The sequence below is a fragment of the Giraffa tippelskirchi genome, chromosome 5 (genome assembly GCF_054371585.1).
Source record: "Giraffa tippelskirchi isolate mGirTip1 chromosome 5, T2T-mGirTip1v1.2.pri, whole genome shotgun sequence".
Taxonomy (NCBI): Eukaryota; Metazoa; Chordata; class Mammalia; order Artiodactyla; family Giraffidae; genus Giraffa; species Giraffa tippelskirchi.
This window is the reverse complement of record NC_137279.1, coordinates 145,212,986-145,226,198: the sequence shown is the minus strand read 5'-3', so window position 1 is coordinate 145,226,198 and position 13,213 is coordinate 145,212,986. Positions and strand designations below refer to the sequence as shown.

The following is a 13,213-nucleotide window of genomic DNA, read 5'->3' as shown; positions in this document are numbered from 1 at the left end:
ATTTAAGAAAGGAATAAAAATAGAAGAAGAAAGGAATAAGCATGCTCTTTTTCCTCTTCAGTCTGTATATATACATTGGGCTATGTAACACATTAAGACAAAAGCAATGTATTTAAGTGCAGTAGTGTTTCTGGGATGCCACAAAGTGTCATAAAATTATTACCTTGCCTGTTTCCAGAAGAAAGAAACCTACTTATGATGTTTCTAGGATGCCAGAAAATTAACGTAACAATTCTCTAGCTTATTTCCAGGCAAGAAATATCTACTTAATGGAGCACTCTGGAGCTCTCGAACTGAGTGGTTGCGTGTTAGAAAGTTCAGATCAAATATATAATTCTAGGTGTTTGAACTAGTAGTGTACTGAACTAATAAGAAATTAATATGACTGAAAAGATAACTGTTGAATGACTGAGTGACTTCAGGAGAGTTATAGATTTTTTATTTAATTTTCTGAGAGTTAACTAATTTTTAAATTGGATTTTTTTAAAAAAGATATTTTCATACATTTTCACACATGCATACTGAGTTTTTATTTTGAAAGTGACTTTACATAAGGATGTTTTCTTTCTTTTGGGTATTAGTCAAACATTTCAGTCTAGGGTCTGATTGTGATACTGAAACATAGTAAATGGTTATTAGTTTTAAGCTACTTGTGAGAATCAGCCTGAAAGAGTAGAAAGTAATGTTTGAAAATAAATGTTTTAAATTTATTTCAGGGCCTAAGTTTCAGGCAAATTAATAAAAAACATTTATATGTATTTCCTACTTAATTGTCAATTTGTTTCAACAAATGAAAGTTTCTTAGAAGGCTAAATCTCAATATTATCTAAGAATTGTGTGAAACATCCAGGTTCTTTTCTTGTAATGTATAAAATGTTAGAAACAAGCTAAAAAATTGTAGTGTAGAGAGATGGTTAGAAGAACTTAATGTACTGATAAGAGTATTTGTAATTATCTTATCAGTTATAAATAGGTATTTCTAAAATATTAAAGTCTTTTAAAAGTAGTTAAGTATTTTAAACATTTCTTTGACAGTTTTTTTTGTTATTCATACCTTTAATATATGTAAAAATATATTCATTCTAGTCACTAAAGTATTCTGACCTCTGAATTAATAAAGGTTTGCTGTACATTTTCCCTCTTCTAGCTCATAATATATACTCAAATATGTATCTAGTGCAATTGATATACTCAAAATATGAAGCCAAGGGTGAAAATGAAAATAATCAATAGGTATATTAATTCACAGTATTGCTTAATTTATACTAAGTTTCAGTTAATTCCCAATAATATTTATAAAATTATAGTACAATTGTGTTCTGTTTAAACTTTCTAGAAATTAATATTCAAAAATTTTTTCTGATTATAAAAATGATACAGAAGATTTAGAAAGATATGAAGAAGAATAAAAATATCTGTAATCCCTCAGATATGAAGTTAACTGGTATAGCTGTCTTACTGTATTACTGTATACTCTATTTGATTTTTTACTACATATAGATGTATTTTTCACAGTTATGCTCGTATGTGCAGTTTTATATCCTTTTTAATATAATAAGCATTTTTATGCTCTACTTTTTAAATACTGTGATATTTATTACTACATAATATGCTATCTAATTGATATACTATAAGTTATTCCACTAGTCCATAATGGCAACCCACTCCAGTACTGTTGCCTGGAAAAGCCCATGGACAGAGGAGCCTGGTGGACTGCAGTCCATGGGGTCGCAAAGAGTCAGGCACAACTAAGCGACTTCACTTTCACTTTTCACTTTCCTGCATTGGAGAAGGAAATGGCAACCCACTCCAGTGTTCTTGCCTGGAGAATCCCAGGGACCTGGGAGCCTGATGGGCTGCTGTCTGTGGGGTCGCACAGAGTCGGACATGACTGAAGCGACTTAGCAGCAGCAGTGGTCCATATTATTGAATATTTAAATTCCTTAGATTGTTGCTTTTAAAAATAATGTCATGGTAAAAGTTTATACAGAAAAAGATAAGTCTTTGGGTTTAACTTTACAGGGTTAGTACATATTTGTAAGATTTAATCTCTTGCCAGATCATGTGATCAGTTATACTCTGGTTGAGGATATGAGAACAGAAATAAGTAAGGGTAACACTATAATTATTTTTTTACTGGAGTATAATTGCTTTACAGTGTTGTATTATTTTCTGCTGTATAATGAAGTGTATCAGCTATATGTACACAACACATATATCCCATCCTCTTAGACCTTCCTCCTACTCCCTCCATCCCACCCCTCTAGGTTGTCACAGAGCAATGAGCTGTATAATTATTTTTCAATACCACTTAGTACAGAAAAATTTCCCCCAAAATAGTACAGAAAAATTTCCCCCAAATCAAAACTAATTGTATTATTGTATATATATATTTAAATAATAAGAAACCATGTTTCTTTTTTTTTTGCTAGTTCCTTCTTCTTTTTATTTATATATTTATTTATTATTTTTTTTACTTTACAATGTTGTATTGGTTTTGCCATACATTGACATGAATCCGCCATGGGTGCACATATGTTCCAGAACTCCCCTCTCACCTCCCTCTGCATCCCATCCCTCTGGGTCATCCCAGTGCACCAGCCCCGAGTACCCTGTATCATGCGTCGAACCTGGACTGGCGATTCATTTCACATATGATAATTTACATGCTTCAGTGCCATTCTCCCATATCATCCACCCTCGCCCTCTCCCATAGAGTCCAAAAGACTGTTCTATACATCTGTGTCTCTTTTGCTGTCTCGCATACAGGGTTATTGTTACCATCTTTCTAAATTCCATATATATGCGTTAGTATACTGTATTGGTGTTTTCTTTCTGGCTTACTTCATTCTGTATAATAGGCTCCAGTTTCATCCATCTCATTAGAACTGATTCGAATGTATTCTTTTTAATGGCTGAGTAATATATCATTGTTTACATGTACCATAGGTTTCTCATCCATTCGTCTGCTGATGGACATCTAGGTTGCTTCCATGTCCTGTTCATCGCAGCACTGTTTATAATACCATATTTCTTTTTAAAAAATTGGGTTAAATTTTTTAAACAGCATATACCTAAAATATATACAGTATTAGATGACTAGAAACAAGTATCAGACTGTTGGCACAAGCTTGTCATAGGCAAGTCTTTCAGTAAACTTATTTGTCCAAACGTGGTCTAAGAACTTTGAAGTGTCTGAAAAAAACCTAACAGTGGTAAAGAAAACTCTTGTCATAAAACCGTGCATTTCCAGTGGAACTGGGAAGTATTAATAGCTGAAATGTAACTGAAACAACACTGAAGTTGAGGTCCCCAGACCTGGCTTCAAGCAAAGTAGTAGCAGTAGGATCTTATACAGTTACCTAGGTTCAAAATCTCTTCTGAAAATAGGGCATATAATATCTTAGAAGGATATAGTGAGATAAAGTGCTTATGTTTTTATAAAAATATCTTTACATAGTGTCCCTTTTGCAATATAATAGAGAAATTTCTTTCATACCTAATACCAGGGGAAACTTTGTTTCTCTTTAACTGCCATTCATTCATCTATCCATTCACTTAATATCTGAATTCCTTGCTATATGCCAGTTTACACTTACAGGTAGTATTTTTTTGTTTTGGTAAGTAGGAAGCATAGAGCCAATTTTATAGTCCTCTGTTAGTAATTATCTTAACCTTAAAGCATGTGTTATAGTATATTATTCTTCTAGTTTACCTTTACTTCACTGTGATTTTTAAAAAAACATGTATTATATAAACTACCTCCAGTCCCTTTAGAGTGTAAGACAAAAAAAGTTAGTAATTTAATAGAGAACAATGCAAAATTGCTTAGTAAACTCTACAAAAATAAGATGATGGCATCATCACTAATAGGCTTATAATGTTATTCTTATTCTTCTAAATTTTTGAATACTGTGTACCAGGTAGACTTAGAATAAAACAGCAAATAAAACTGGGCTCCTGCTCACAACAGACTGGTAGACCCTCATATCCTTACCCAAACTGTATTATTTTATTTGTATTATTGTATCATAGGATTTATAAAATTATGCAAAATAAATTCTTCATAAATAAATAGTTATGAATAAAAGAATATTATTGTAATATGTTCTCTTAATATTTTAATATATCTTTTAAGAATATTAATATCTTTAAGAATATTAAATTAATATCTTTTAAGAAAATTAATCTTTTAATATATTATTTCAAGAATATTATTTTAATATATTTAACATATTTATATAAAAATAAATACTAATTTTCTTGACTTACAGTGTGGTAATGAAGACAAGTTGCAATGGAAGCAAAAGTGTCTTCTGCCGAAAAAAACATAAAATTAAATTACTCTGTGGCAATCAAATAAGACAAAAACCATCCATTTTGTATAGAAACACACAAATCCATACACTTCATAAGCTCTAAAAACTATACGTTATAAACCAGAGAAATGTCTAATAGCACATTTCAACGGAAAAATTCCCAACGTTATCAATACTTAAAATTTTGGTATTTTAAAGCGTTATTTTTTCTGAACAGTTCATTTGTATAATACTTTTTTTTGTTGTTATGATGCTGAAAACATCTATGCATCTACAGGTAGACGAGTAATCTAGTTAACTTTATGTGTCATCTGAATTTGCTCTATCACATATCTGGGAAAAGGCCATCTAGCTCATGTTTTCGTATCTGGGAGTCATGGCCTCCTCCAGCAGCTGCATTTGGGAGTATTTCTGACCATTAGAAAGCTTTTCTAGATTATGTTCTCCTGAGGAAAAGGATTGTGTCATTTCTTTTTATCATTTCACCACCTGATACCATAATAGGTGTTCAGTAAGTTTGAATAATTTCATAGCAGTTTTCTCCTATAAATTCAAATTCTTTCCCTTGCCTATATAACCCTTCAGCTATTTGATTATGGCTATCATGTGAATCTTATCTTTTCTAAGCTAATTAGAGCCAATTTTTTTTCATCTTGTCTTCACAATAAAGTCCCATCACCTTCTTAACAGTGACTCAAAAATATCATAGAGTTAAATATAGCACTCTAACATGGTGTGATAAGTACAGAGTAGAATGGTTTCATCACTCTCATTTTAGATACCGTGGTCAGTCACGTCTGACTTTTTGTGACCCCATAGATTGTAGCCTCCAGGCTCCTCTGTCCATGGGATTTTCCAAGCAAGAATACTGGAGTGAGTTGCGATTCCCTACTCCAGGGGATCTTACAACCCAGGGATCGAACCCGCATCTTTAGCATCTTTTGCATTGGCTGGTGAATTCTTTACCACTAGTGCCACTTTTAGATAATCTAGGCGAGAAGTTGTTCTGAAGAGTGGACAGAAAATAATTTTGTTTGGGACACATTTTGTTTAAGGTATTTATTACCAAGAAGAATGTCTAATAGATAAATCCATGTAAGAAGGTAAAGGTCGGGAGAGGTAAAGCCTGGAACTGGGGACTTAATAGGCTATTCGGTGAGTATACCAAATCTTAACACCAATGGGGAGACTGATTTGGCAATTTAAGTCAAGGGTAAGTTTTATATAAATCAACAGTGCTAATGCTATAATCTGTATGATCTGTATTTAGATCTGACCTTTACCTTCTTACATGGACTTATCTCTTAGACATTCTTCTTGCTGCTGCACTAGACTTAAATAATTGATAAAAAAATAAATACATTGATGCCTTTAAATTGTGGTGCTAGAGAAGACTCTTAAGAGTCCTTTGGACTACAAGGAGATCAAACCAGTCAGACCTAAAGGAAATCAGCCTTCAATATTCATTGGAAGGACTGATGCTTAAGCTGGAGTTCCAATACTTTGGCTTCCTGATTCCAAGAGCTGACTCATTAGAAAAGACCCTGATGCTGGGAAAGATTGAAGCAAAAGGAGAAGGGGGTGACAGAGGATGAGATGGTTAGATAGCATCACCTACTCAATGGACATGAATTCGAGCAAACTCTGGGAGATACTGAAGGACAGGGAAGCCTGGCATGATGCAATCCATACGGTTGCAAAGAATCCATGACCTACTGACTGAACGACACCTGAGCTGCTAGTACCTTGCCCTGCACAATGCTATTTCATTCTTCTGTGGCTAGATCTGCTTGCCTCATTTATTTGTCCTTCAAGACTTATCTCCTCCAATGAGTATTCATTGTATCTCCTCCAAAAGTATTCTTTTTACCCTCCTTGTCACCCACCTCCCACCCCTCTATAGGTCTAAGTAGTCATTTCTAATGTCCTTATGGTCTCTTACCACTTTGTATTAAAATGAACTGTTAAGGTTTCTCTCTTTGGACTAAGTACCTTAAGGGTGAGGAACTTGTGTCTTTAGGCCTTTTATTCACAGTTCCCATCACCCAGTAAATGGGAATGAACTGCAGCAACCCATTATTCACCCTTCCACCATCCCTTTATCCTCTTGGGAAATCTGTATGCCTTCCACCATCCCTGCCTCTTGAGAAATCTGTATGCAGGTCAGGAAGCAACAGTTAGAACCGGACATGGAACAACAGACTGGTTTCAAATAGGAAAAGGAGTACATCAAGGCTATATATTGTCACCCTGCTTTTTTACCTTATATGCAGAGTACATCATGAGAAACACTGGGCTAGATGAAGCACAAGCTGGAATCAAGATTGCCAGGAGAAATATCAATAACCTCAGATATGCAGATGACACCACCCTTATGGCAGAAAGTGAAGAAGAACTAAAGAACCTCTTGATGAAAGTGAAAGAGGAGAGTGAAAAAGTTGGCTTAAAACTCAGCATTAAGAAAACTAAGATCATGGCATCTGGTCCCATCACTTCATGGCAAATAGATGGGGAAACAGTAGAAACAGTGGCAGACTTTATTTTGGGGGGCTCTAAAATCACTGCAGATGGTGATTGCAGCCATGAAATTAAAAGACGCTTGCTCCTTGGAAGAAAAATTATGACCAACCTAGACAGCATATTAAAAAGCAGAGACATTCCTTTGCCAACAGAGGTCTGTCTAGTCAAGGCTGGGGTTTTTCCAGTAGTCATGTATGAATGTGAGAGCTGGACTGTAAAGAAAGCTGAGCACTGAAGAATTGATGCTTTTGAACTATGGTGTTGGAGAAGACTCTTGAGAGTCCCTTGGACTGCAAGGAGATCCAACCAGTCCATCCTAAAGGAAATCAACCCTGAATATTCATTGGAAGGACTGATGTTGAAGCTGAAACTCCAATACTTTGGCCACCTCATGCGAAGAGCTGGCTCATTGGAAAAGACCCTGATGCTGGGAAAGATTGAAGGCAGGAGGAGAAGGGGACGACAGAGGATGAGATGGTTGGATGGCATCACTGACTCAATGGACGTGAGTTTGAGTAAACTCCAGGAGTTGGTGGTGGACAGTGAGGCCTGGTGTGCTGCAGTCCATGGGGTGGCAAAGAGTCAGACACAACTGAGTGACTCAACTGAACTGAACTCATCCCTTTATCCATTACTTTTTACATCTTGTCACACCTCTGTTGAAGAGCCTTAAGAGGCTCCTGTTCTTTCTACCAGATAAAAATTTAACTTAGTGTAATAAAGGTGTTCTTTGTCATCTGTTCCCTTCCTTTCTTCCCAGATTAATTTTCCACCATTCCTTTACATGCACAGAGTATACGTGTTATAGAATCTGATTATCCTCTGAGTATTCCTTTTCATTTTTGAGACTTAATTTAAGCATCACCTCTGGAAGCTTTCTGGACACCCTAAAGCTAAAGATAGTTTTTCAAGCTCTTTATGTATGACTATAATACTTAGATATGTAATTACAGTATAGTGTTCTATAGTATTCGTCTCCACTGTTACATTGTAAAAATTTTGAAGACAAGATATTTTCATCTCCTCCTTTATAATCTGGTAAATAGTAGATACTACTCAGTACATGTTTGAATGAATGTGTTCATGTGAAATTGAATTTACCTTGGTTGAAGATACCTAACATTTTAATTTTTGACATAGTTTATTGGTATCCTTCACAGTGAAGGACAGGGAAGCCTAGCGTGCTGTAGTTCATGGGGTCGCAAAGAGTTGGACATGACTTAGCAACTGAACAACAATAATTGGTATCCTACATCTAGTTTTAAATTACATATTAAATGTTTTTACATTTGAACAGTTTGATTCTGTAAGAACATTTTATTTTTACATATTTTAAAATATTTAAAATTGTTGACATTTAAATAATTTCAATAATTTAAAATTATTGATATTTAAAATTATTTAAAAATAAGATAACTTTCTGGTTCTAAATGTTAATAATTTAATAATTAAGATTTATTTGTTTCCTTTTTTCCATATATTCAAGGCCTATTGTGTAACAGAACCTATAGCAGGCTCTGATGTAGCTGGTATAAAAACCAAAGCAGAAAGGAAAGGTGATGAGTATATTATTAATGGTCAGAAGATGTGGATAACCAATGGAGGAAAAGCTAACTGGTATGTTGTTTAAAACATCTCTGTACATTGTTTCTTCATTACTTCATATTCAGAATCTCCCCCTCTCTCCTTTCCTTTGTTATGAAACCACCACAATTAAGATAAGTTTATTCATGGAACTGGATGGCCCATAAACGATTCTAAATAATTCAGTAATTTAAAAAAGTTCTAAGTCCTGAGGTATTTCTTCAAATTGTCTCAGAAGTTTAATATGTAAAATAAAATAAAACAAAAAAACCTGCTCTGGTTGAATCTAATTAGGAAAGCTAGAGCTCCATCTACTTGGCACACTACACCTACTCTCTGGTTCTCTGCACCAGAACCTCCTTGGAATCATTCCCCTAAGACTCTGAGGGAGGAAAAAGGAAAGCACATTTCTCTAATCCTGAGCAATAAGCATTATCTTTTAGAGTGGACAGAATTTTACTTTAATAAAATCTAAAAGGACCAAATATGTAAGTTCAAAAATAGTGACATGAAGTTCAACGAAGTGTCATCAAATCACTTGTATAAATATAAAATGTTGAAGGAAGACATATTTGGTAGCACTATTTGTGAAAAAAAAATATGAAGAAAGGGTCAATAGGAATCAACCGTCCGATATATCTGCCTTTAAGAAGCGAATACTTCTTGCTGAATTATAGCATCAAACAAGCAGGAAAAAAATGGCAGCAGTTCTAGGAAACACTTTTTAAGAAAGTCGTTGACAAAATGGAATAAATTCAGAAGCAAGTAAATGCTCTTCATTAGGGTGAAGGCAGAAAACATGTCCTGTAAAGAATAAAGGAATTATATTTGTATTGGAAGAATTTAAAAATTTTTGAAATAATGTCTCATACAAAGAAGACTAGGTTCATACATTTGCTTCAGAAAGCCAGTTGAGAATAAATGGGTACAAGTGAGACAAATGTAGAGTATAGTTCAGCATAAGGACAAATATTTCGATAGTGGTTCTATCCAATATGTAAGTTGATGGGAAAAATGTATTTACTCATCATTACAAGTATATAAATAGAAACTTATAGAGGAAGGACTCTGCTGATTGGAACAATGAACTAAAAATGGACTATCTTTCCTTGACTGCAAAAATTCTGACTCAATATATATATGTGTGCTCTTTCAGCATTATTTTTTGGCAAGAAAAGCATTATTCCTGAGAGTGAGTTTACTGTCTATTTTAAATATGTCCATCACTTTATGAGTGTCCAGTATTATGTAGTGCCATATATCGTTATCTTTAAGTTATCATAATATCATCAAGTAATAAAAAAGTGAAGAAATGATTACAATGTAACAAGTTGAGAGAAATCTAATAATGCAATTAGAAACTTTCACAACTGTAAGAATTCATTAAGTACAATTCATCATGTAATAAGACAAATTAGGTAAAATATGAAACTGGAAAAGAGTTTTTACTATTTTTTTAAACTATTAAGTAAAACTGTAGAATGAATGATAATTTATTAGTCTTAAGCACAGAAAATAAATTTGTTGTTTAAGGAATTTTTAAAAAATTCTCCTATTTCAGGCTATTTAGAACATGGGTTACATGGATATTTGGATGTTTTTGCCTTTTCTCCTCATATTCATGTTGCATTTTTAAATCTGTCTGGGAAAAATTCTTCTGTAGAGAAAACATAGCAGATATTCATGATAATTCAGCTATAACAGAAACTCTGATTTTGCTGTGTAAAGAGGACAGTAGTCAGAACCTACAGGTCTCTAGATTGTTGCTCTTCATAGGCAGCCCCATTTGCCCTACTTTTCTAAATAGCTTGTCCTTTAAATACTTAAAACTAGTTTTGGGAAAGAAAAAGTGACAGTTCCAGTACATAAATACTTCCTGTTATCTTGATATAAGGCATTTTTACTTGACAGTCAAACAACAACAAAAAGTTAAATTCCATATTATTAATAGATAAGAAGTAGATGTGGGTTGAAATACTAGCTCTGCCACATCATAAGGTTATGACCTGGGCAAGCTTTTAAATCTCTCTGATGCTTCATTTCTTCTATAAAATGGGGGTAATAATAATTGGATTGTTGGGAGGATTAACTGAGATGGGAGGCATCATATGCTGTATGTTGTTATCTGCTGATACCATTATCTTTATCACCATGTTTATTAGGTATTTTTTATTGGCTCGTTCTGATCCAGATCCTAAGGCTCCTGCTAGTAAAGCCTTTACTGGCTTTATTGTGGAAGCAGACACCCCAGGAGTACAGATTGGAAGAAAGGTAAATGTGTACTTATAGTGATTAAGGCCTCCAATATTGTTTTAACTATAAATTTAAAAATTACTAATTTCAGTTTCCTTTATTGAAAACATTTTGTTTGTACTAAGTTGCAATAAAAATAAAGCTGCATTTGATGTTATTGGGTAAAATAATCCTTCCTGAAGATTTTTAAGTTGAGAATAGTCATTTCAAGTCATTTGAAAGAGTGGCCAAATTGTATACAATTTGTATACATATACAATTCTATATGTTTACAGTTTGTCTATATTCCCATTGCTCCTGCTTCTCATGCTGCTTATTAAAAACTAGATTATATTTTTTTCTTAAGAAGGGTCATGGTATCTACAACTTCCTCTCAAATAATTCAACAAATAATGCTAATAGCTAATAGTTATACACACACACACAAAACACAGAAATAAAGTAAATGTGCCAAAATTGATGAATCTAGGCAAAGGTATATAGGTATTCATTTTACTCCTCTTGCAATTCTTCTGTTGGTTTGAAAATTTTTAAAACAAAACATTGAGGGGATAGAACTATCTTGGCAATTTCTTTTTTCATATATATATATATATATACACACACACATATATATATATACACACACATATATATATATATCATTGAAGTATAGTTGATTTATAATGTTGGGTTAATTTCTGCTGTACAGAAGGGTGATTCAGTTATATATATATATTTTTCATATTCTTTTCCATTATGGTTTATCACAGGATACTGAATATAGTTCCCTGTGCTATATAGTAGAACCTTATTGTTTATCCATTCTGTATATATTAGTTTACATCTGCTAATCCCAAACTCTCAATCCTTCCCTCCCTCATCACCTGCCTTGGTAACCACAAGTCTGTTCTCTGTGTCTGGGAGTCTGTTTCTGTCTTGTAGATACGTTCATTTGTCTTGTATTTTAGATTGCACATATGTGCTCAGTCACGTCCAACTATTGTGACCCCCATGGACTATAGCCTACCAGGCTCCTTTGTCTGTAAGATTTTCCAGGCAAGAATACTGGAGTGAGTTGCTATTTCTTACTCCAAGATTCCACATATAGGTGATATATTGTATTTGCCTTTCTTTTTCTAACTTACTTCACTTAGTATGATAATCTCTAGGACCATTTAAGTTACTGCAAATAGCATTATTTCATTCTTTTTATGGCTGAGGAATATTCCATTGTGTACATATGCCACATCTTCTTTATCCATTCATCTGTCGATGGACATTTAGGTTGGGTTCATGTCTCAGCTGTTGTATATAGTGCCATTAGTAACATCGGGATACGTGTATCTTTTCAAATTATAGTTTTGTCTGGGTATATGTCCAGGAGTGGAATTGTTGGTTGATATGGTAACCCTAATTTTGTTTTTTTGAAGAACCTCCATACTGTTTTCTGGGCTTCCCTGGGTGGCGTAGATGGTAAAGAATCTGCCTGCAATGCAGGAGATCCAGGTTCAGTCCCTAGGTCTGGAAGATCCCCTGGAGAAGGGAATGGCTACCCACTCCAGTATTCTCACCTGGAGAATTCCATTGACAGAGGAGCCTGGTGGGCTATGGGTTGCAAAAAGTTGGACACAACTGAATGACTAACATTTTTGCTTTCATACTGCTTTCCATAGTGGTAACACCAATTTATATTCCCACCAACAGGGTAAGAGGGTTCCTTTTCTCCACACCCTCTCCAGCATTATTTGTAAACTTTTATTTATTTTTTAATTGAAGGATAATTGCTTTACCAAATTTTGTTGTTATCTGGCAAACGTCAACATAAATCAGCCATAGGTATACATGTATCCCCTCCCTTTTGAACCTCCCGCCCATCTCCTCCCCCTGCTCCACCCATCTAGGTTGATACAGAGCCCCTGTTTGAGTTTCCTGAGACATACAGCAAATTCCCCTTGGCTATCTATTTTTCATATGGTAATGTAAGTTTCCATGTTACTCTCTGCATACATCTCACCCTCTTCTCCCCTTTCCTCATGTCCATAAGTCTATTCTCTATGTCTGTTTCTCCACTGCTGCCCTGCAAATGAATTCTTCAGTACCGTTTTTCTAGATTCCATATATATGCGTTCGTATACAGTATTTATCTTTCTCTTTCTGACTTACTTCACTCTGTATAATAGGCTGTAGGTTCATCCACCTCATTAGAACTGATTCAAATGCATTCCTTTTTATGGCTGAGTAATATTCCATTGTGTGTATGTACCACAACTTCTTTATTCATTCATCTGTTGATGGACATCTAGGTTGCGTCCATGTTCTAGCTATTGTGAATAGTGCTGCAATGAACAATGGAATACATGTGTCTTTTTCAGTTTTGGTTTTCTCAGAGTATATGCCTAGGAGTGGGATTGCTAGGTCATATGGTGGTTTTATTCCTAGTTTTTTAAGTAATCTCCATACTGTTTTCCATAGTGGCTATGTCAGTTTATTTGTAGACTTTTTAATGATGGCCATTCCGACCAGTGTGAGGTACCTCTTGTAGTTTACATTGCCAT

At 34.4% G+C, this 13,213-nt stretch overlaps 1 protein-coding gene across 5 annotated transcripts in view; it reads left to right on the top strand.

Annotated features, from left to right (window-relative positions):
* The window catches only part of ACADM (acyl-CoA dehydrogenase medium chain), a 40,443-nt gene that overhangs the window by 14,759 nt on the left and 12,471 nt on the right, over window positions 1-13,213 (top strand). For all 5 annotated transcript variants that reach the window (XM_081490195.1, XM_081490192.1, XM_081490193.1 and 2 more), the window contains exons 7-8: window positions 8,326-8,456; window positions 10,586-10,694. In XM_081490195.1, the coding sequence (XP_081346321.1) occupies window positions 8,326-8,456; window positions 10,586-10,694 (240 nt within the window). The remainder of the gene's footprint in view (window positions 1-8,325; window positions 8,457-10,585; window positions 10,695-13,213) is intronic.